The sequence below is a fragment of the Cervus canadensis genome, chromosome 21 (assembly GCF_019320065.1).
Source record: "Cervus canadensis isolate Bull #8, Minnesota chromosome 21, ASM1932006v1, whole genome shotgun sequence".
NCBI classification, from domain to species: domain Eukaryota; kingdom Metazoa; phylum Chordata; class Mammalia; order Artiodactyla; family Cervidae; genus Cervus; species Cervus canadensis.
The window spans coordinates 3,420,236-3,443,426 of NC_057406.1; the positions used below are offsets into that span (position 1 = coordinate 3,420,236).

Here is a 23,191-nt window from a genome sequence, read left to right on the forward strand (position 1 = left end):
TCATCTCCCTTTTTCTTAGAAGTTGCTGTCTTTGGCACCGACTGCAGTTTAGAGGGTTAGAGACCTAGATTTGGGGGAGGGAGCTTTAAGGGCCCCCAGCCTCATCTCAGCTTGTCAGAGCAGCAGGTGAATGCTCCTGCTATTGTGGTCCCCCTCTCCCCGAGGCTGGGCGGCCAGGGCTCGTGGTTCTGGGCGGAGCCCAGGCCCCTCAGTCCTGCTGGCCCTTCCCTTTGCTGACGGGGCTGCAGAGCCTCCCCGCCTCCTTACTCCCCTCTCCACACTCCAGCTGGGCAGGGCTGGAGGGGCCTCATGAGGGGTCCCAGGAGTGGCCCTTTTGCCTGGAAATGGAGGGATGTGGACCAGGGCACATCAATGTGAAGCTTCTCATCTGCTGCTTAAAGCTACTGCAAGTTATGGATATACAATTTAGTAACATTTCTGGCCACTAGACATGACTTTTGTTAAACCAAGGGTGGATGTGTGTGGGTGTGTGCGCATGCGCGCACGTGCATGTGTACACTGTGGAGTTTACACTGGAAAGTAGTAAATATTCCATGTAATGTGTGTTGCCATATACACTTCTAGGATTTGGGCTTTTGGTTATTGATGGCCTGGTGGCTTGTTTAGAGTACATTGTTTAAGAAAAGGGGCTAACAACTCTTGTATTTTCAACCCAAAGCATGTTTCTTTATGTCGATGCCACTTTATGCTTGATCAGAATTAAATGTGTGGTTTCTTCCATGAGGTCTTGCAGTGGTTTCTGTGACAGGGGTGGGGACAGAGATGGCGCCTGCTCTCCAAGTCGAGTGCCAGGAAAGGGGGACAACCTGCTGGTGGTGACTGGTTTGTATCAGGTGTTTATCACTCGCCTGCCACACAGATGGTGCTCAGTGGCACTGGAATTGCCGTGGCACCTGGCACCTTTTTATGTCTGGGCATGTGCACATGTAGAAGCCTTCCATTCCTTTGTCCCTGGGGTGGGGGTGATCTTCCTTGCCAGCTTAGATAATGAAGAGGCTTTGTGACTTGCCCCAAACCACCCAAACTGTTAGGGTCAGAAGTTCAGTTCTGGCTTATTAATCCCTCATGGGAATTCACAGGTGTGGCTAGGTCCTGGTCCACTGGTTCTTAGTGAAGTGCACGTTCCAGGAGTACTATTCTTATTGTTGTTCAGTCAATCAGTTGTGTCTGATGCTTTGCGCCCCCATGGACTGCAGCATGCCAGGCTTCCCTGTCCTTTACCATCTCCCAGAGCTTGTTCAAACTCTTGTCACTGACTCCGTGATGCCATCTAACCATCTCATCCTCTGTCGTCCCCTTCTCCTGTCCTCTAGCATCCGGGTCTTTGCTAATGAGTAAGCTCTTGGCATCACGTGGTCAAAGTACTGAGCTTCAGCTTCAGCATCAGTCCTTCCAATGAATATTCAGGACTGATTTCCTTTAGCATGGACTGGTTTGATCTCCTTGCAGTCCAAAGGACTCTCCAACAGGCATCTCTAACACAACAGTTGAAAAGCATCAGCTTTCGGCACTCAAACTTCTTTATGGTCCAACTCGCACATCCATACATGACTACTGGAAAAACCATAGCTTTGACTAGATGGACCTGTATCAGCAAAGTCTCTGCTTTGAAATATGCTGTCTAGGTTTTTCATAGATTTTCTTCCAAGGAGTAAGCATCTTTTACTTTCATGGCTGCAGTCAACATCTGCAGTGATTTTGGAGCCCAAGAAAATAAAGTCTGTCACTGTTTCCATTGTTTCCCCATCTACTGTAATGAAATGATGGTCCACTTCATCTTCCTGGGTAGTACCTCTCATTATCTCCCGATTTCAATCCTTAATTTCCTAGGACTATAGCCTTGCCTAGTAACTGTCTGGAGTGGACTGGTGCTGGGATCAGAGTGTGGGCGCCAGCAGTAGACCAAGTGTGAAGGGAGAGAAGGGGTCCCCCCACATCACCCTTCCTGCTCCTGGCGGTTGTGACTCTCATCTCAGTCCCCCTCTGACTTCCTGAACCATCCTGCCACCCACAGGTGCCCACACAGATGGCGCCCAGCAGGAGGGCCCAATGCCAAGGTGTCCAGGGGACCTTCCTGCATCTGGCCCCCTGGGTGGTGACGCCTGGTCCCCCAGCACGGAGCCAAGATTACAGAGAAGTCCCCTGTGTCCCCCCTCAAAGCCCTGACTCAGGACTGCATCACAGACCCTGTCACCTCCTGTCAAGTCCCACCTCTACTTCTGTGAACCCAGAGGTCTGCAGAGACCCATGTGCCCTGTGGCCCCAGGAGGGCACCGCTGCCCCCTGGGGAGGGTGAGGGTGCTGGGAGCCCTCCAGGGCAACGTCCGGGGGACGAGCCCTGCTGGGAGCTGGGGAGCAGGCCTGTCCAGGCAGCATGGATGGTGCTCAGGCTGCCTTCTGTGGGCTGGGCGGCCTTGGCCGTGGCCTCCCGGAGCCCGGCTGCTCTCCTCTGAGTGATGAAGGGGCTCAGTGCCTCATGGCATTGCATCCAGCAGATGGACCGGGCACGTCCAAGTGAGGGCCAACCCTGAGCCAGGCCCAGGAGCAGTTGTCACTCCCGGGTACATGGTGGTCCCTCCCTGGGTCTCAGTCTCTGCTCCTGGGAGGGGAGGCGCTGGAGGAGGGGCCTCTGAGTCAGAGAAGCCGAGGCCCTGGGGCCTGCAAGCCAGGGTGTCCAGGGTGCGTCCAGGGTAGCGGCCAGCCAGTGTGCCCCAGCACAGAGAGAGGGGCCAGGCCCGCGGGGAAGCACTTAGCATCCCACCCGGCTCTGTGCCCTTGGCTGCGGCTGCCTCCGGTGGAGGCGGTACTCAAGAGAAGGCCTGGCCAGCAGGCCTCAATGCAGGTGAGGAAGCTAGCCAGCTGAAATAAAACTTGTATATAAGGGGCTAAACTTCTTAGGACGACCTGTGGTCTCTGAGCGGCCAGGACACGCGCATGTTTCTTGGGGCCTGGCTGCACTGGAGAGTCCCCTTGTCCCTTCCGTGTGCCCAGGACCCGCACTCATCTCTTGGGGACCTCGCCCCCTCTGGTCCCCAGGAAGGTCTGATCGCGCTGCCACCCGCGCACCAGGCCACCTCGGGGATGCGGGTCCGCGGGCGCTCTGCTGAGGGCGGCCTCCGGGTACCTGACAGTCGCACATCGGTGTGGTGGCGGCCATGGTGCCCGCGGCCCCGCGTCCGCGGTGGTCTGCGCGTCGCCGCGCCCTTCCGCGCGGGGGCGGGGTGTCGAGCCTCGGGGGCGGGGCTGGGGGCGGGCGCGGTCCCCCTTCCACTACTTGCCTCCCACACACCCGCAGCGCCAGGAGGGTTACCCTCCCGGCGGGGGGAACCCAGGGCCACCCCAGGCTGGCAGCTTTGGTGTGAGCCCCACCTACCCGATCAGACAGGAGCCAGGGGCGGCAGGGGCGGAGGGCGGGCGTGGGAGAGTGGGTGGGATGAGGGAGTCCCTTTCCATGGGGACCCCCCTGAGAGGTGACTGCAGGGACCCCTGGGAGGCAGAGGAGCCCTGGGGCAGCGGTCCCTTTGAACAACAAGTGGGACCAGGGGCCATGCTGTAAGGGCCCCGACCCCGGATGCCTCTGTCCTGGGTGTGGCCCGGACAGTTGCACAGGGCCTCACACTTAGAAGGACCCCATGCTCGCTTTAAACCTCTGCTGTGGTCATCTTGAAATTCTTGACCATCTTTGAACAAGGTTCCTACATTTTGATTTTGCACAGGGCCCTGAAAATCATGTAGTCGGGCCTCTGACAGCCAATGCATTAGCACGTGCATCTTTTCTGAATTCCCCACAGCACACCACCTCCATGGCCACTAACCCCAAACTGAGTCAGGACCAGCTCACTCACATACTGAGTGTTCTTGCAGCAGGCAGGCCTGTGCCTTTGGTTTCCCTTGACCCCGCCTAAGAGGCCCCTGATCCTTCAACCCTGTCCACCTACAGTCTATCTCCCTCACCGCAGGAGGATGCTTCCAACCTGGAAATCAGATCAGGCCCTTCCCTGCTCAAAACCCTCAAACACTTCCCAAGCCACTTGAGATAAAATTCAAACACACGACCATGGTCTCTGAGGCCCAGCTTGCTCTGGTCACTGGCCGTCTCTCCAATGACATCGTCTACCACTTCCTCTCCTCTCTGCTTACTCAAGCCCCACTACTAACCTTCTCTCTCTTTCCTGCCTCCCTGCATTTGTACTTACAGGTCCCTGTCCTATTATGCCCTTCCCTAGCTCTTTGTGAGGCATGCACCCTCATTTCATGGTGATCTGTGGGCTCAGAGGGCACCTCCTTGAAGAGGCCTTCCTTGATTCCCCATCTCATCCTCATTTTTATCTTTAACTGCCTTATTTTTCATCTTATCACTTATCACATTCAAAATTCCACATGGAGTATCATGCTTGGGTTAATTTTGATTGTCGCTCATTCCTATTATAAGGAAGCTCTATGGGAACTAGGCTTGGTGTTGAAGCCTAGAAAAGTGCCTAGTATAGTACGTGCTAGAGAACCCTGTGTGAAATGACTAATGTTAAATGAATTAATTGCAAATGAAAAGCAAAAAATCAGAGATCATAAGGGATAATCAGGGATAATAAGAAACAAATAATTAGATGACACATCTAAACCAAACATATCAATCATGATATGAAATTCTGAGAGCAGTTACATTAACTGTAAATGGTCTTTGGTTTTTTCAGTTGCTAAGTCCGGTTTATTATTTGCCAAGACATGGCGTGCACCTTGCCAGGCTCCTCTGTCATCTACCATCTCCCAGAGTTTGCTCAAATTCATATTCATTGAGTTGGTGATATTATTTTACCATCTCATCCTCTGCCCTCCCTTCTCCTTTTGCCTTCAATATTTCCCAGCATCAGAGTTTCTTCCAATGAATTGGCTCTTCTCATCAGGTTCCAAGTATTGGAGTTTCAGGATCAGTCCTTCGAAAGAACATTCAGAGTTGATGGTGTAAACAACTCAATTAAAAGGCAGAGATTGACTGAGTGGATAAAAGAGTAAAATTCTATGATATGTTGCCTGCAGAAGACACTTCCTGCACTATAAACGGGAAGACATAAATAAGTTGAAAGTAAATGAATGAAAAGGCAGGTTTTAGGCTGGTTTTAGTGGAGAAAGCAATGGCACCCCACTCCAGTACTCTTGCCTGGGAAATCCCATGGATGGGGGAGCCTGGTAGGCTGCAGTCCATGGGGTCTCTAAGAGTCGGACACAACTGAGCGATTTCACTTTCATCTTTCACTTTCATGCATTGGAGAAAGAAATGGCAACCCACTCCAGTATTCTTGCCTGGAGAATCCCAGGGACGGGGGAGCCTGGTGGGCTGCCGTCTATGGGGTCACACAGAGTCGGACATGACTGAAGTGACTTAGCATAGCAGGCTGGTTTTAGAAAAGGCAGAGGAACCAGAGATCAAATTGCCAACATCTGCTGGATCATCGAAAAAGCAAGAGAGTTCCAAGAAAACATCTATTTCTGCTTTATTGAGTATGCCAAAGCCTTTGACTGTGTGGATACAATAAACTGTGGAAAATTCTGAAAGAGATGGGAATACCAGACCAGCTGACCTGCCTCTTGAAAAATCTGTATGCAGGTCAGGAAGCAACAGTTAGAACTGGACATGGAACAACAGACTGGTTCCAAATAGGAAAAGGAGTACATCAAGGCTGTATATTGTCACCCTGCTTATTTAACTTCTATGCAGAGTACATCATGAGAAACGCTGGCTGAGAAGAAGCACAAACTGGAATCAAGATTGCCAGGAGTAATATCAATAACCTCAGATATGCAGATGACACCACCCTTATGGCAGAAAGTGAAGAAGAACTAAAAAGCCTCTTGATGAAAGTGAAAGAGGAGAGTGAAAAAGTTGGCTTAAAGCTCAACATTCAGAAAACTAAGATCATGGCATCTGGTCCCAACACTTCGTGGCAAATAGATGGGGAAACAGTGGAAACAATGGCTGACTTTATTTTGCGGGGTTCCAAAATCACTGCATATTAAAAAGCAGAGACATTACTTTTCCAACAAAGGTCGGTCTACTCAAGGCTATGGTTTTTCCAGTAGTCATGTATAGATGTGAGAGTTGGATTATAAAGAAAGCTGAACGCCGACGCATCGATGCTTTTGGAAGTATGGTGTTGGAGAAGACTCTTGAGAGTCCCTTGGACTGCAAGGAGATCCAACCAGTCCATCCTAAAGGAGATCAGTCCTGGGTGTACATTGGAAGGACTGATGTTGAAGCTGAAACTCCAATACTTTGGCCACCTGATTGGAAGAGCTGACTCATTTGAAAAGACCCTGATGCTGGGAAAGATGAGGGCAGGAGGAGAAGGGGACAACAGAGGATGAGATGGTTGGATGGCATCACTGACTCAATGGACATGGGTTTGAGTAGACTCCGGGAGTTGGTGATGGACAGGGAGGCCTGGCATGCTGTGGTTCATGGTGTCACAAAGAGTTGGACAGGACTGAGCGACTGAACTGAACTGAAATGAATGAAAAAAACATATGCCACATAGACAATAAACTTGAGAAGGCCAGTGTTGCCATCTTATTATACTTCATTCCATTGCCTTTACCTATATATATTGTGATATAATTGACATATAATATGACTATTTTTTTTAACCAGGCAAAGGAGAATTCAAATCGAAGATTGTCACAAAAGATAAACACATTTCATAATGAAAAGAGGGGCAATTCAACAGAAAGACAAAACCACAATTGTGTGTCTACCTAATAAATAGAGCTCCAAAATATAGGAAGCAAAAGTTAACAGAATTAAACAACGAAATAGACAATTCCACGGTTACAGTAGGAGAGATTATCACTGTCTCTCAGCAATTGCTAGAACTAGAAAACACTGCAGACAATACATAGATCTAAGGAACAGCACCACCCTTCTTGACTTGACTCCCAAACAGAGGACAGTACACCCAACAACAGTGGAAGGCACATTCTATTCAGGTGACATGGGACACACAGATGGACCTAAGACGGACCACACGGTGGACTCACACGAGTCTCAACTCGTTCGAAACGGTAAAGGATCGCACAGAATATTCTGTGACCATAACAAAACTGAATTACAAATCAATAACTGTGGGGATTTTTACAGAAACTCTAAGTATCTGTAAGCGAAAGTGTAAGCTGAATTCACAGGTCAGAACCAAGGAGAGGAAATTAAACGACTGATTTCCTGGGCCGCAGGAAGCCCACTGACCACGCTGACCTCAGGCCACCGTAGCCCCCGAACCCCACGCCCGCAGTGACCCCGGCCCGCGCCCCGGCCGGCCCGCGCCCCGGCCGGCCCGCGCCGCACACGCCTTGTCCGTTGGCCCTCCGCCCTGCGCCGCCGACGCAGCTCGCACCGGGCGCTGCCATGGGGCCCGGGCCGGCTCTCCTGCTCCTGGGCCTGGGCCTGGGCCTGGGCTGTGGGCCTGGCCGCCAGCCTCCGCCCCCGGCTCCCCCGCAGGCGCCCGGCTCGCCGTCCCGAGACCTCCCCGTCCCGACGCCCGCCTCGGCCCGGCGTTCCCCTTCCGAGACCCAGGCCCTCGTCCAGGCGCGGGGCCCGGAGGCCGCGCTCCGCTCGGTGAGGGCCTCCCGGGACCCTGGGGAGCGGGGCGCAGGCTTTGGCGGCCTTGGAGCCGGCCGCGCCCGCGTCAGCCTCCGGGCCCGCGCGGCCCCGGGTGGCGGCATCTTGCTGAGCGGCCGCCGCGGCCTCTGCCTGCCGGCCGGGCGTCCCGCGGGCCTCGCGCCACGCTGCCTCCGCGCGCACGTCCAGCTGCGCGCCCGCCGCGCCGCCGCCACCGCGCCCGCGCCCGCGCCGGTGGACCTGCAGCTGTCCGCGCCCGGCGGCCGGCTCTCCCTGCGCTGGCTGTCCCACCTGCCGCGCTCGCTCGGGCCTCTGGAGTGGACCTTCCGCCTCGGGCTGCTCGGGCCTGCGGCCGCCGAGCACCACGCGTTGCCCCGTCGGGCTCTGCACCGCGCCCGGCGCTCCTACCCGGGATTCGTGGCCCGAACCGAGTGTCCCACGGACGGACCCACCCCGGTCTTCTTAGAAGCTGTCAGCCCGAACAGCTCGGAACGCGCTGAGTCCTCGGTGTCCTGTCAGGTAACCCGATCGTCGGCCTGTCATTTGGACCGCGTGCGGATAAGTAGGAACGACGATAAACCGGTCCGACTGACCAGGGACATGCGAGACACCTTCAATGCAACAGTCATCCTCTTCTGTCCAACCCAAGAGTACTATGAGCGGATCTGGTCTATCTTTCCCGTGCCCTATGTAGGAGCCGTGCCTGACTGGAGTAAACCTCTGAGAAACCCACCAGTCAGGTTAGGTAGATCTGTAACAGTGTTGATTATACCCCCATATTCTTTACCTTGGGGAATATATCTGTTTAATTTTTCGGCGGTTCTCAGATCGCGGCATCCCCAGGTTGAAGGGCAGAGCAGATCAGATGGCATCTATGTCGTCATTTATAGACGTCCCCTGAATGCTGTTATTTCAGGGCCTTCCAACATCACAATTAATTTCACAGATGGGGTGACTCTCAATGGAAATATGTCTTCTGATCCAGAGGAAACAGACCCTCTAGAGAAAGAGAGACTTAAGTTTCTCTGGTACTGTACCACAAACCCAAGAAACTATGATGGAAAAAAAATAACAGTGATAAGCAAGGAAGTTTGTCTCCCGGAGCAGGTTGATCTCAAGTGGACATTGGCCTCTGGTCCTATTCTCACACTTTCTCCAGGAACACTTCAAGGTGGCCGTGTATATTTTTTCAGACTGGTGATCCAGAAGACCGGCAGGTCAGCATTTGCTGATGCAACACTGCACGTGCTTCAAGGAGCCCCGGTAGCAAGCATCTCATGTATTGAAAACTGTGACCAGGTTTTGGTTTTATCAGAGAGATTCTCGTTGTCTCTGGATTGCACAGGTTGTACGGCAGGCCGAGATGTCTATTGGTGGTCCATTCTGACGTCGTCAGGTCAGGAGGTGCCTTTTGACTGGACGGGGCAAACGTCAACAGGACGGAATGGTGCCTACGTGTCTATAAAGCCTTTTGCTTTCTGGAATTTCAGGGAAGATAAGTTTTGGATTTCTCTAAATGCAGCAACTTGGAGTGGAGTCACCTTGGCCTTAAGGTATCCTTTCATTATTCGCCATGTGCCAGTAACCACAGACTGCAAAATTGTTCCAGAGAAAGGAATTTCCTTCATTACAAAGTTTGTTGTCATTTGTACTTGTTTCAAGGATAAGAACATTGTTCTTACATATAAAATAATAGTTCCTGATGTACATGGTTTTGGTGAAATCAGTTCTTTGAAAGAGAATAACTTTGGGTCCGTCCTATATTTGGGGAAGAATTGCACATCACCCCCTTCCTTTCTCCCTGTTGGTGTGTTGGACAGTCACTATTCCTTGAAAATAATAGCTCAGGCATATAATACCTCTCTGGGAGCTTTTTCTCAGGTTAACTTTTACGCCACTGTGCGGCCTCCCACTGACGTAAAGTCATCACTGACTGTGCTGGAGGAGTTATCCAACTTCACCATGGGACCAAATTCCTCCCTGTCTGCTTTGCTTCAACAGCAGGATTTTCTAAATGCAAGTTATTTAATATATGTAGTAGCGTCTGTCTTGAATAACATGAAAACCAATGTAAATCTTCAAGCTGAGAAAATTAAACTCCGAGAACACCTTTTCAATCAGACACTCATTCTTCCTATAAACACTTTGGTGAATATTAGCCAGGTGGTCATGGCTGTTACTAAATTAACAGAGAAAACCTCTGAGATCAATGCATTCTCTCAGAAACTGGCCACGGTGAGGACTTGGCAAGCAAGCCAAGCCCTCCAAGATAGTCATCAGAGAGATAAGCGCATTTCTTCTGAGCAAATAGAAAGTGTGTGCACTGGAATATTAACAACCTTGTCTAATATCCTGAAACTGCTGGTTCATTATGAAGTCTTCGAAGAGCCTTTCCACGTGGTTGAATCTCTAGCAGACACGGTATTGGCTGTGAAAGTGCCAGAGAACGAGACCACTGCCTTGAGGACCTCCAACTTTAGAATGTATGTCAAGAAAACAGAAAAGTGGAATGTTACCAAGTTCTTCAGCACCCAGAAGCACTGTCAGAATTGCTTTTATCCCACCCTAAACGTGAACAGCATTCCTAGTCTGCCTGCCAACGCTCCGATTTCCACGATGTTTTGTGAATTTGTGGATGACCCTTTCCCTTGGCTAAATTATGGCGAAAACAGTTTGACCCAGGTGGTTGGATTCCGAATGACAGGAGTCGAGGCCACGGGTGACGGGATTGAGATCCCACCTGATGCAGTGGAAGTGTATCTCATCAGGAAAAACCTGAGCTTTGGAACTTTTAATCTCACGGTGGGACCCAGCTCAGAGCCTTATGCAGTGGATGAATCATTGAGAAAGACGACAGGGGCGTTTAGCTTTGTTGTGGACTGTACAGCAGGGAGGGACGTGTTGATCCACATCATGGCAGAAGTGTCCGTGTTGTTCACGGTGTCTGTGTACGCGGGCCGTGAGATCACACCCAACTCTTTGATGACCAGCTACCTGGTGCCCCATGAAATCCCTCCAATTGCCAACGAGAGTGACCTGTTTGACCCGGAGTGTCCGGTGAAGCAGGCCCGAGTGCTGTGTCTCCCCGCGGCCCTGCTGCAGGTCATAGCTCAGCGAACCGCTTCCTCCGAGTGCACCGTCGGTGTGCTTCTACAGGCACCTCGCTTTGTCCTAAAGCCCAATAACAAGTTGGTGAGAATTTCTGTTTTCAGCATTACATGCCTGAATATGTTTGGGATCCAGAGCGATTGGAGAGAAGATACCTGCATTGTTGGAGAGAGGACCACTTGGCAAAGAGTGCACTGTGTCTGCAAGAACCTGCGGCGGGCCAAGCGGCAGCTGGATATAATCAAACAGGCCAGCCTTCACCTGCGCACCCACTATTTGACGGCCAAGGTGATCGTGGTCCCTAACCCTGTGGATTTACACTTGGAGGTCATCAAGAAAATCACCCAAAACCCTGTGACCCTCTTCACTGTACTTCTCATTTTGCTGTTGTACTTGGTCCTTGCCTTCTGGGCCTTGCACAGAGATGAAACGGACCAGTATCTTAGGAACCATGTGATAGTTCTGCTTGATAATGATCCTTATGATAATGTGTGTTACCTAGTCACTGTTTTTACAGGAAGCCGTTGTGGTTCTGGGACCAGGGCCAATGTCTTTATCCAACTGCATGGAACCGAAGGTAGCAGTGATGTGCACTGTTTAAGCCACCCACAATTTACAACTCTCTACCGAGGAAGCATCTGCACTTTCCTCCTAGCGACGACAAAGGACTTGGGGGACATCCATTCCCTCCGTGTGTGGCACAACAATGAGGGCAGGTCTCCTGAATGGTATTTAAGTAGAATCAAAGTGGAGAATCTGTTCAGCAGACACATCTGGCTCTTCATGTGCCGAGAATGGTTTTCTATCGAATCCTCTTTGGACCGAACCTTTCAAGTAATCCCCCCAGATAAGCCTCTGAAGAAAATGGACTTTTTCCTCATTGATTTAAATTATAACCTGGGGAGAAACCACTTGTGGTTCTCTGTTTTTTCTGGTGTCATTTCTGCACCGTTCAATAGGCTCCAGAGGCTGTCCTGTTGCTTAGCCATGTTGTTGTCCACACTTCTGTGTAATATTATGTTCTTTCATCTAGACAAGGAAATCGAAGCAGAGCCACAGGAGCAGAGGTACATCAGGTCGATGGTGATCGGATTGGAAAGTGCCTTTATTACCCTCCCTGTGCAACTAGTGATCACATCTTTGTTCATCTATTCCCAGAGGAGACCTCTTGTATCTCTAAATGAGGTCACTCCTCGGAAGCATCCTTTGAAGCCAGCTGCAAATGAACACTGGGAAGAACGGCTGGGAAAGTGGCATGCATACGAAATTAACAAGACACACTCCCAGGAGCCTGAGAAGTCTAACAGACATCCTGCAAAACCCAACTCTTCTGTCGAGGTCACCTCTAAAGGACAGCCCCCGCCCAAGCAAGCAGAAAGCAAGGTCTCTGGCACCCAAAAGAAGATATCAGGCACCCAAAGCAAGGTCTCCAGGCCCCAAAAAGATGTCTCCAGGACACAAAGAAAGGACTCCGGCACCCTGAGAAAGGTCTCCGACACCCCAGGAAAGGCCTCTGGCACCCAAAGAAAGATCTCTAGGGCCCAGGAGAAGAACAAAAACACCAATAACCCAAATGTTGAAGACAATCAAAGCGTTTCTTCCGAGGATCTGCCTCCCCAGCCAGGTTCGCGAGCCCTCAAAGAGAAGCCCAGGATGGTCCTGCCACGGTGCTGCGTTAGTGTGGCCTGGCTCCTAGTTTTTCTCACCTGTGCAGTATCCTCCTACTTCATCATATTTTATGGACTGACTTACGGCCTCGAAAAGTCAATAGCATGGCTGTTTGCATCGTTCTGTGCATTCACCTTGTCAGTCTTTCTAGTGCAGCCATCTAAAATCATGCTTACGTCAAGCTACAGGACAAGTACAGCCAAGTATTCGAAGAACCTTTCGTGGATCAGCAACTATCACTTCACTGAGATCAAGCTGCAAAACCTCTGGAAGGACCCAGAAGAAATGGACACACGCCACCAGTTCGTCATGGAGCTTCGAAACTCAAGGATGTACCAGCCTCTCACCCAAGATGAAATCACAATATTCAAAAGAAAGAAGAGGATCAAGAGAAGAGCTTTCCTGTTCCTTATTTACATCCTCACTCACTTCATCTTTCTGGCTCTCTTGCTGAGCCTAGTCACAATCCTACACCCCACTGACAGCTTTTACTACAATCAGTTTATTCGTGACCAGTTCTCTGTGGATCTGGCAGGCGTGACCAGGCTGGAAGGCATCTATCAATGGCTGAATGGGGTGCTGTTGCCTCTGCTCCACAATGACCCAAATCCCACGTTTCTGCCTGACAGCTCCTCTAAAATCCTTGGCCTGCCGCTGATGAGGCAGGTGAGGGCGCAACCTGGAGAGATAACGTGTCTGCCGGCCAAGAAATTTGTGGAGGGCAGCCTCAAAGGAGAGATTCGCTGTCATCCCGAATATGGGATGGACCCAGAAGACACAAAAAACTACTCTGGGTCATGGAATAAAGTTAGCAAGCGGGACACCGACAAGACGACCAAAGGGTTTACTTATAAGCCTCCAGAGAAGAGATGGGCATACACTTCCCATGGGCTGCTGCACACCTATGGCTCAGGAGGGTACGCCTTCTACTTTTTTCCGGCAGAGCAGCAGTTTAATTCCACACTGAGGCTCAGCGAACTCCAGAAAAGCCACTGGCTGGATGAGAAGACCTGGTCTGTGATTGTGGAACTGACCACCTTCAATCCAGACATCAGTCTCCTCTGTAGCATCTCGGTCATCTTCGAGGTCTCTCAGTTAGGTGTTGTGAACACTAGCCTGAATGCTCACTCCTTCTCGCTCACTCATTTCAGCAGAAAATACTCAGAAGAAATCTACTTGTATGTGGCCATCTACCTTTTCTTTCTCGCCTATATTGCCGATGAGGTCAATGTCATCACGGATGAATGGACGGCCTACGTGAAAAGTGTATATAATTGGGTCAGCTTTGCTCTTAAATTCTTCCTTGCCTTGTTGATCGTGTTCTTTTTCAGGAAGTACTTCTTGGCCATCGGTGTAGTTCGGGCTTACCTGTCAAATCCCGAGGATTTCATTCCCTTTCATGCAGTGGCTCAAGTGGATCACACCATGAAGATGATTTTGGGTTTCCTGGTATTTCTGACGATCCTGAAGACGCTCCGGTATTCCAGGGTGTTTTACGATGTGCGTCTGGCTCAGAGGGCCATCCAGATTGCCCTTCCTGGCATCTGCCACATGGCATTGGTGCTGTCTGTGTATTTCTTTGTCTTCATGGCATTCGGCTACTTGGTGTTCGGGCAGGACGAGTGGAACTACAGTGACATGATCCACGCCACACAGACAGTAGTTTCCTACTGTGTCTCAGCTTTTCAGAACACTGAATTTTTCAATAACCAGGTTCTCGGGATCCTCTTCCTCTCATCTTTCGTACTGGTGATGATCTGCATATTGATCAACTTATTTCGTGCTGTGATTTTGTCTGCCTATGAGGAAATGAAGCAGCCCGTATATGAGGAGCCCTCAGAAGAGGCGGAAGCCATGACCTATCTGTGTCGCCGGCTACGATCTGCTTTTTGCTGCCTGTGCTTCAAACCCAGGGCGGAAGACGAACCCAAGTTCTTCATCAACATGGTGTACGGGCATCCAGAGAAGAACAGCCGCCGCTACCTGGGGCTGAAGACCAGGAACATTAACGGGAAGAAAATGGTTTACCTCGTCGTGTGATCCAGGACAGTGTCAAGACCCACAGGCAGGTTTCTCCCCAAGGCTCAGTTTCTGGGATCAAGGAATGTTTAGTGGCTCAGTTGTGTTTTCTCTCCACATCCTTCACAGTGCACACCCCCACGTCTGGACACGTCTGCCGTGGTGGCCTCCACTCTTGGGACTTGAAAGGAGGGTCAAGGGCAGTGTGGCCTCTGCGGAGAGAGGAGGGCGACCATCTGTGAGTCCTGGGTTCATCTCCCTTTTTCTTAGAAGTTGCTGTCTTTGGCACCGACTGCAGTTTAGAGGGTTAGAGATCTAGATTTGGGGGAGGGAGCTTTAAGGGCCCCCAGCCTCATCTCAGCTTGTCAGAAGCAGCAGGTGAATGCTCCTGCTATTGTGGTCCCCCTCTCCCCAAGGCTGGACTGCCAGGGCTAGTGGTTCCGGGCAGAGCCCAGGCCCCTCAGTCCTGCTGGCCCTTCCCTTTGCTGACGGGGCTGCAGCGCCTCCCCGCCCCTTACTCCCCTCTCCACACTCCAGCTGGGCAGGGCTGGAGGGGCCTCATGAGGGGTCCCAGGAGTGGCCCTTTTGCCTGGAAATGGAGGGATGTGGACCAGGGCACATCAATGTGAAGGTTCCCATCTGCTGCTTAAGGCTACTGCAAGTTATGGATATACAATTTAGTAACATGTTTCTGTCTATGAAACATGCCTTTTCTGAGACAACAAGTCATGTGTTTGTGTTGAGGGGTTCACACTGAAAGGTATTAAATATTCCATGTAATGTGTGTTGCCATATATACTTCTAGGATTTGAGCTTTGGTTATTGATGGCCTGGTGGCTTGTTTATAACACGTTAGTTAAGAAAATGGTGTAACAGCTCCTGTATTTTCACCCTAAAGCATGTTCCTTTACGTAGATGCCACTTTAAGCTTGATGTGAATTAAATGTATGATGTTTTCTATGAGGCCTGCAGTGATTTCTGTGATAGGGTGGGTACACAGATGGTGCCTGCCCTCCAAATCCAGTGCCAGCAAAGCGGAACAACCCACAGGTCGTGGCCGCTTTCTCCCAGGTGTTTGTCACTCATCACCCCTGGAGAACGGAATGGCTTCACTCCAGTATTTGGGCCTGGAGAATTCCATGGACAGAGGAGCCTGGCAGGCTACAGTCCACGGGGTCGCAGAGTTGCACACGACTGACTAACATTTTCAATTTCACTTGGCACCCCGGAGGTGCTGATCTGCAGTGCATGGCCATGGCACTTCACACCTCGGCAGGTATGGGTGCATGCACAGGTATAGGCTTTCCATCCCTCCTCCCTGTTGTGGGGGCAGTCTTCTTCATCAGGTGAGTAAATGAAAAAGCTTTGTGACTTGCCCAAGGCCACCCAAACAGTTAAGAGTCAGAAGCTCAGTTCTGGGTTTTCTCTCTACCCTGGCGGGAAGTCCCAGGTGTGCCCAGGTTCTGGCCCACTGTTCTGAGTGAAGTTCATGTTCATGGTTAACACCTCCCATTAGCACACGACTTCTGAACTGGTTGAGAGCGTGGAAAACTGGGGCTAACTCTTCATACTGGGTTCTGGTCAGGTGCACTCACCCATGGAACACAGAGCTGTGCAGTGTAAGCCCGGGCAACGTGCAGGAACTGTGGGCCAGGCCCCTGTTAGCGGCGGGGAAGACCCACGGCAGGTGAGGCGGTCTCAGGTGCTCTTTGGGGGAGGGTGGGGAGAGCCCAGACATTCTTCCCAAATTTAGGCATCCTCTCAAGTCTCCACCCCTTCTGATGCTGTGGGAGGCCCAGGGTCACACTATTTGGGCTCCCTTCCCTGGAAATAAGCCCCCACGTCAGCACAGCATCTCATGATTTGGAGGCGTGACAGAGTCAGCAAGCAGTGGCCAACTTGGCAGTCCAGGAACAAGGCTGGGGCTGGGGAGCCCCTGAGACAGGATCAGGGACGGCAGCTGAATGCCCCGGGGAGACACGACTCTCCACTTGGGGCTACAGGGAGAAGTCTAGCAGATTCGCAGGGCTGTTCCCATGTGTACTGGGAACGAAGGGAGTGCCAGGGGCCTTCCAGTGTCAGCAATGACACGTATTCTTATAGTTTCGAAATCGCAGAGATGCCAATTATAACATTGTCAGTATGGAAATGAATAAAGGGAAACCTCATGAAAATGGAGTCGGGAGGCCAGATGCAGGGTCTCATGCATGTCCCACTCAGGTCAACACAGGTCCCAACTGGAAGAGAGGTACTGGCAGGAAGTGATGCAGGAGGAAGAAAGATTTTCTCCTTGCCTGGCAACTGCATAGCCAATGAGACGCTGTCACAGCTCAGCCAGTGAAAAGCCCCTCCAGCTACCCTTTCTCTATTAAAGACTTCTCTTTTCTGTGTTCTACCAGACTTACATGTCTGAAACTGCAGTTCATTGCTGCTCCTGAATGAATCCATTTTTCTGGTAAAAATAACTGGCTGTTTTATTAAGTTAATATCAGGAAAACAAAGTAATGAGAAAACTATAAATTCAGGTTTCTTTAGAAGGTCATTTTCCTGGAACATGGCATCAGTTTCTAAAGGAGTCTTTTAAGATGCTTTTGTTCTTACCACGTTTCCAGGCACAGGACAGGTATTTTTCAGAACAAGTTGGAAATAGTTATTCATGCCTCCTGAGTGTGCATTGCCCAGGAAAATAAGATAGACGTTCTTGGATTTGTTTTTCACTCAGAGGAGTGGAACAAGCTTTGTATGCAGAGAGATGACACCGTCTGAATCTACATGTCCTTCATCTACCTCAAACTGTTGTGTTAATTAAGAAGACTTGTATTTGTAAAGCCTGCTTCTGTGTGTATATTATACTCTTTAAGTTCAGTTCAGTTCAGTCACCCAGGCGTGTCCAACTCTTTGCGACCCCATGAACCGCAGCACGCCAGGCCTCCCTGTCCATCACCAACTCCTGGAGTTCACCCAAACCCATGTCCATTGAGTTGGTGATGCCATCCAGCCAACTCATCCTCTGTTGTCCCCTCCTCCTCCTGCCCTCAATCTTTCACAGCATCAGGGTCTTTTCAAATGAGTCAGCTCTTCGCCTCAGGTGGCCAAAGTATTGGAGTTTCAGCTTCAGCATCAGTCCTTCCAATGAATATTCAGGACTGATTTCCTTTAGGATGGACTGGTTGGATCTCCTTGCAGTCCAAGGGACTCTCAAGAGTCTTCTCCAACACCACAGTTCAAAAGCAGCAGTTCTTCGGCACTCAGCTTTCTTTATAGTCCAACTCTCACATCCATACATGACCACTGGAAAAAACATAGCCTTGACTAGATGGACCTTTGTTGACAAAGTAATGTCTCTGGTTTTCAATATGCTGTCTAGGTTGGTCATAACTTTTCTTCCAAGGAGTAAGCGTCTTTTAATTTCATGGCTGCAGTCAACATCTGCAGTGATTTTGGAGCCCATAAAAATAAAGTCAGCCACTGTTTCCACTGTTTCCCCATCTATTTGCCATGAAATGATGGGACCGGATGCCATGATCTTAGTGTTCTGAATGTTGAGCTTTAAGCCAACTTTTTCACTCTCCTCTTTCACCTTCATCAAGAGGCTCTTCAGTTCTTCACTTTCTGCCATAAGGGTGGTGTCATCTGCATATCTGAGGTTATTGATATTTCTCCCAGCAATCTTGATTCCAGCCTGTGCTTCCTCCAGCCCAGCATTTCTCATGCTGTACTCTGTTGAACTCCCCAGGTCAGTAGGTGCCCAATATGCTCCTGGAGATCAGTGGAGAAATAACTCCAGAAAGAATGAAGGGATAGAGCCAAAGCAAAAACAACACCCAGTTGTGGATGAGACTGGTGATAGAAGCAAGGTTCGATGCTATAAAGAGCAATATTGCATAGGAACCTGGAATGTTAGGTCCATGAATCAAGGCAAATTGGAAGTGGCCAAACAGGAGCAGACAAGAGTGAACATCGACATTCTAGGAATCAGTGAACTAAGATGGACCAGAATGAGTGAATTTAACTCAGATGACCATTATATCTACTACTGTCGGCAGGAATCCCTTAGAAGAAATGGAGTAGCCATCATAGTCAACAAAAGAGTCTGAAATACAGTACTTGGATGCAATCTCAAAAACGACAGAATGATCTCTGTTCGTTTCCAAGGCAAACCATTTAATATCATGGTAATCCAAGTCTATGCCCTGACCAGTAACGCTGAAGAAGCTGAACAGTTCTATGAAGACCTACAAGACCTTCTAGGACTAACACCCCCCAAAAGATGTCCTTTTCATACTCTTAAATATTTACTTTAAAAATGTACAACAGTTAAAGGCATTTTGTCTCTTGGCCATAGATTCAGTTCTCTAAATGCATGCTCCCTCCATCACCCTACAGAGGGCTAACCTTTCCTTTGAGCCAGAAGAAACCTCTAGTGTCTCGCATTGTGGAAGACTTCACCTGGCTGCTGGATACACTGTCGTATTTACTTTGTGAGATTTCACCTTGCTGCACACTTAAGAAGTATGTATTTTTCTGTATGTATGTTATACTTTTAAGAGTTTACTTAAAAACTAAGCCCTGCTTCTAGCATTTCATTCAGCACTAAAAGCAAAATGCCAGTCTTTGGAGCTTAATTTCACTGGAAGAAATGGAGAAGGGAAGAGTAAGGTTGTACTTAAGTGAGATGAAGTGCATAAAGAACAAATCCTCCAGAGTACCCCCTTTTGTTGCTAGTAGCAATGCTTTGCTTTAGATTCTAATCTGCAGCCAATTTCTTATTTTTCAATTTTCAAATCTTTCTCAGTCTTCACTTAACTAAAAATATATAAAATGAATAGTATTTCCAATGTTCTGCCTTTTCCCAGAATGTCATAGAATTGGAACCATACACTATGTATCCTTTACATATTGGGTTCTTTCACTTAGTTATATACACTTGCATGTCCTCCATGTCTTATCATGGCTTGATAGCTCATTTCTTTTAAGTGCTGAATAATATTCCTTTGTCTGTAGTTTATTTATCTATTGACCTACTGAAGGACACGTTGGTTGATTCCAAGTTTTGGCAATTATGATTAGGAATAAAGCTGTAATAAACATCTGTGTGCAGGTTTTTATATGGACAGAAGTTCAATTCCTTTGTTGAATACCAAGGAGCACACCTGATGGATGATATGGTAAGAGTATGTTTATTTTTGTATGAAACTGAAAAACTGACTTCCAAAGTGGCAGCACCATTCTGCATCCCTGCCAGCCATGAATGGGAGTTCCTGCTTTCTGCACCTGCAGCAGCATCTGGTGTTGTCAGTGTTCCAGATTTTGGCCACTCTCATAGCTGTGCAGTGATATCTTATTATTGTTTTAATTTGCATTTCAATGATGATACAGGATGTGGAACATCTTTTCATATGCTTACTTGCCATTGTGTACCTTCTTTGGTGAGGCATCTATTTAAAGTCTTTGGCCCATCCTTCACTGGGTTGTTTTTATTACTGTTGTTGAGCTTTAAGAGTTCTTTGTATATTTCAGATAACAGTCCTTTATCATATATGTCTTTTGCAAATACTTTCTCCCATTCTATGGGTTGCCTTTATTATTTTTTAATTGGAGGCTAACTGCTTTACAATGTCGTATTGGTTTCTGCCATACAACGTGAATCAGCTGTAAGTACACACATGTCCCCTCCCTACTGAACCCCCTCCCACGTTCCACCCCACCCCACCCCTCTAGGTTGTCAGCCAGCACTGGGCTGAGCTCCCTGTCCTATACGGGAACTCCCCACTCGCCATTTTACGTACGGTCATGTACATTTTTCAGTGCTACTTTCTCAGTTCCTCCCACCCTCTCCTTCCCTTGCTGTGCCCACAAGACTGTTCTCTACGTCTGTGTCTCTATTCTTGCCTTGCAAATAGGTTCCTCAGTACCATTTTTCTAGATTTTGTGTATATACATTAATATACAACATTTTTTATCTTTCTGACTTACTTCACTCTATGTAACAGGTTCTAAGTTCACCCACCTCACTAAAACTGAGTCAAATTCATTCCTTTTTATACCTGAGTAATATTCCATTGTGTATATGTACCACAACTTCTTTATCCATTCCTCTGTTGATGGACATCTAGGTTGCTTCCATGTCCTAGCTGTTGTAAATGGTGCTGCAATGAATGTTAGGGCACACGTGTCCTTTTGAAATATGGTTTTCTCAGGGTACATACATGGCTTGTCTTTTCATTCTCTTGATTTAATGCCTATTTCACATGCAGTTTCTTTTGGGAAACAATTTTTTTCTAAAGCTTTATTAGATATTTTAAATCCTTTTGGATTTTTTGTAAACTTTTCCTTTTATCAGTAACTGTTGTTGTTCAGTCTGACACTTTGCGACCCCGTGGACTGCAGCACACCAGGCCTCCCTGTCCTTCACTATCTTCTGGAGATTGCTCAAACTCACGACCATCGAGTCAATGATGCCACCCAATCATCTAATTCTCTGTTGCCCTCTTCTCCTCCTGCCCTCAGTCTTTCCCAGCATCAGGGTTTTTGCCAATGAGTTGGCTGTTCACATTAGGTGACCTAAGTACTGGCGTTTTAGCTTCAGCATCAGTCCTTCCAATGAATATTCAGGGTTGATTTCTTTAGGATGGACTGGTTTGATGTCTCTGCTGTCCAAGGGACTCTCAGTAGTCTTCTCCAGCACCACAGTTTGAATGCATCAATTCTTTGGTGCTCAGCCTCCAGCTCTCACATCCATACATGACATGGAAAAACCATAGCTTTGACTATACAGACCTTTGTTAGCAAACTGATGTCTCTGCTTTTTAATACACTAAGTTTGTCATAACTTTTCTTCCAAGGAGCAAGCATCTTTTAATTTCATGGCTGTAGTCACCATCTGCAGTGATTTTGGAGCCCAAGAAATTAAAGTTTGTCACTGTTTCCATTGTTTCCCCATCTATTTGCCATGAAGTGATGGGACCGGATGCCATGATCTTAGTTTCTTGAATGTTGCGTTTTAAGCCAGGTTTTTACCCTCCTTTCATTTTCCTCAAGTGGCTCTTTTAGTTCCTCTTCACTTTCTGCCATAAGGATGGTGTCATCTGCATATCTGAGGTTATTAATATTTCTCCCAGCAATCTTGATTCCAGCTTGTGCTTCATCCAGCCTGACATTTCACATGATGTACTCTGCATGTAAGTTAAATAGGCAGGGTGACAATATACAGCCTTGATGTACTCTTTTCCTAATTTGGAACCAGTCCATTGTCCCATCTGATGCTTCTTGACTGGCATACAGGTTTCTCAGGAGGCAGATAAGGTAGTCTGGTATTCCCATCTCTTGAAGAATTTTCCACAGTTTGTTGTGGTTCACACAGTCAAAGGCTTTAACATAGTCAATGAAGCAGAAGTAGCTGTTTATCTGGAATTCCCTTCCTTTTTCTATGATCCAACAGATGTTGGCAATTTGATCTCTGGTTCTTCTGCCTTTTCTAAATCCAGCCTGAACATGTGGACGTTCTCAGTTCATGTACTGTTGGAGCCTAGCTTGAAGGATTTTGAGCATTACTTGCTAGCATGTGAAATGAGTGCAATCAATAACTGTGGACAGCTCAAATCAAAATTAACATTATTTTCTGCCTAAGACCACATGATTTGCTCTTTGAATATTATTTCACTTAGCTCTTTCAGTGCAGCTAGGAACTTGTCCAAACTAATGGCTTTGACAGCATTCATGGGATAAGCTGTCATATATCTGAGAGTGGATTTAGGTCAAATTGGAAATGCTTCATCAAGATGGTCCATCTATGGCCAGACTCAGAAATAAAAACCAACAGTATATAATCGTTGAATTGACCCCAAAAATGCCATTGCTGTAAGCACACGTCGAGGTCATGTTCTAGTAGTATAATAAAAGTGATTGCTAACTCCTGAGACTCAGGACAGGCGCATTTTTTTGGGTCAATTCAAACATTATATAGTATTGGTTTTTATTTTTGAATCTGTCCAGATGACGAAGGGCATTGCAGGCCACTTAGATCACTTCAAGTCTTTGGAGGAGCACAGCGACAAGCCCCAGGTGCACACAGTTTTTAAGGATAGCAGGAAGGGACAGGACCGATTTTGAACCCATTTTATCTGTTGTCTCAGGGGACACAGTAACCACTGCCTGTAGCGCTCGCCACAGAACCTGGGCTTCCGTCCTAGTGAGGGGACAGGTAACATGAGAACTAAGACCAGAGCATTTCTCTCAGAAGCACAGGGTGAGCGAAACCGCCTGGGGCTACAAACCCCAGGGCGTGGGCGGTCTGTGGGGCTGCACACAGGCAGCACCGACTCTGCGGAGCTCGACGGAAACCGAGAAGGAAGCTGAGAGCCTCCGAGCAGCCAGGACGGCAGGCCAAGTCGGCGTGAACTAGTCAAGGCGCGCCAAGGGCTGCCCAGCCCCTGCCAGACGGCAGATTTTGGGTGTGGGATGCCGCCGCCAAGGCGGAAGCGAAAATGAAAGGCATTCAGTCGTGTCTGACTCTTTGCGACCCCAAGGACTGTAGCCCCACCAGGCTCCTCTGTCCATGGGGATTCTCCAGGCAAGAATACCGGAGTGGGTTACTATGCCCTCCTCCAGGGGAATCTTCCCAACCCAGGATCGACCGCGGGTGTCCCGCATCGCAGGCGCAGTCTTCACCTTCTGAGCCAACGCGGAAGCCAAGCGGAAGGCGAAGAGGAAGTCCGCCACGAAGCCCCGCCCCCGCCGCGCAGCCCCGCCTCCGTCGCGCAGGCGCCC

At 49.0% G+C, this 23,191-nt stretch overlaps 1 protein-coding gene across 1 annotated transcript; it reads left to right on the forward strand.

Moving 5' to 3' along the window:
- The first annotated feature begins 7,414 nt into the window (after nucleotides 1-7,414).
- LOC122423873 (polycystic kidney disease and receptor for egg jelly-related protein-like) lies at nucleotides 7,415-15,031 on the forward strand. The gene is made up of 2 exons (XM_043441319.1): nucleotides 7,415-12,118; nucleotides 12,266-15,031. Exons 1-2 carry the CDS (start codon nucleotides 7,415-7,417, stop codon nucleotides 14,441-14,443), a joined length of 6,882 nt encoding a protein of 2,293 aa, XP_043297254.1. The 3' UTR covers nucleotides 14,444-15,031.
- Nucleotides 15,032-23,191: the final 8,160 nt, after the last annotated feature.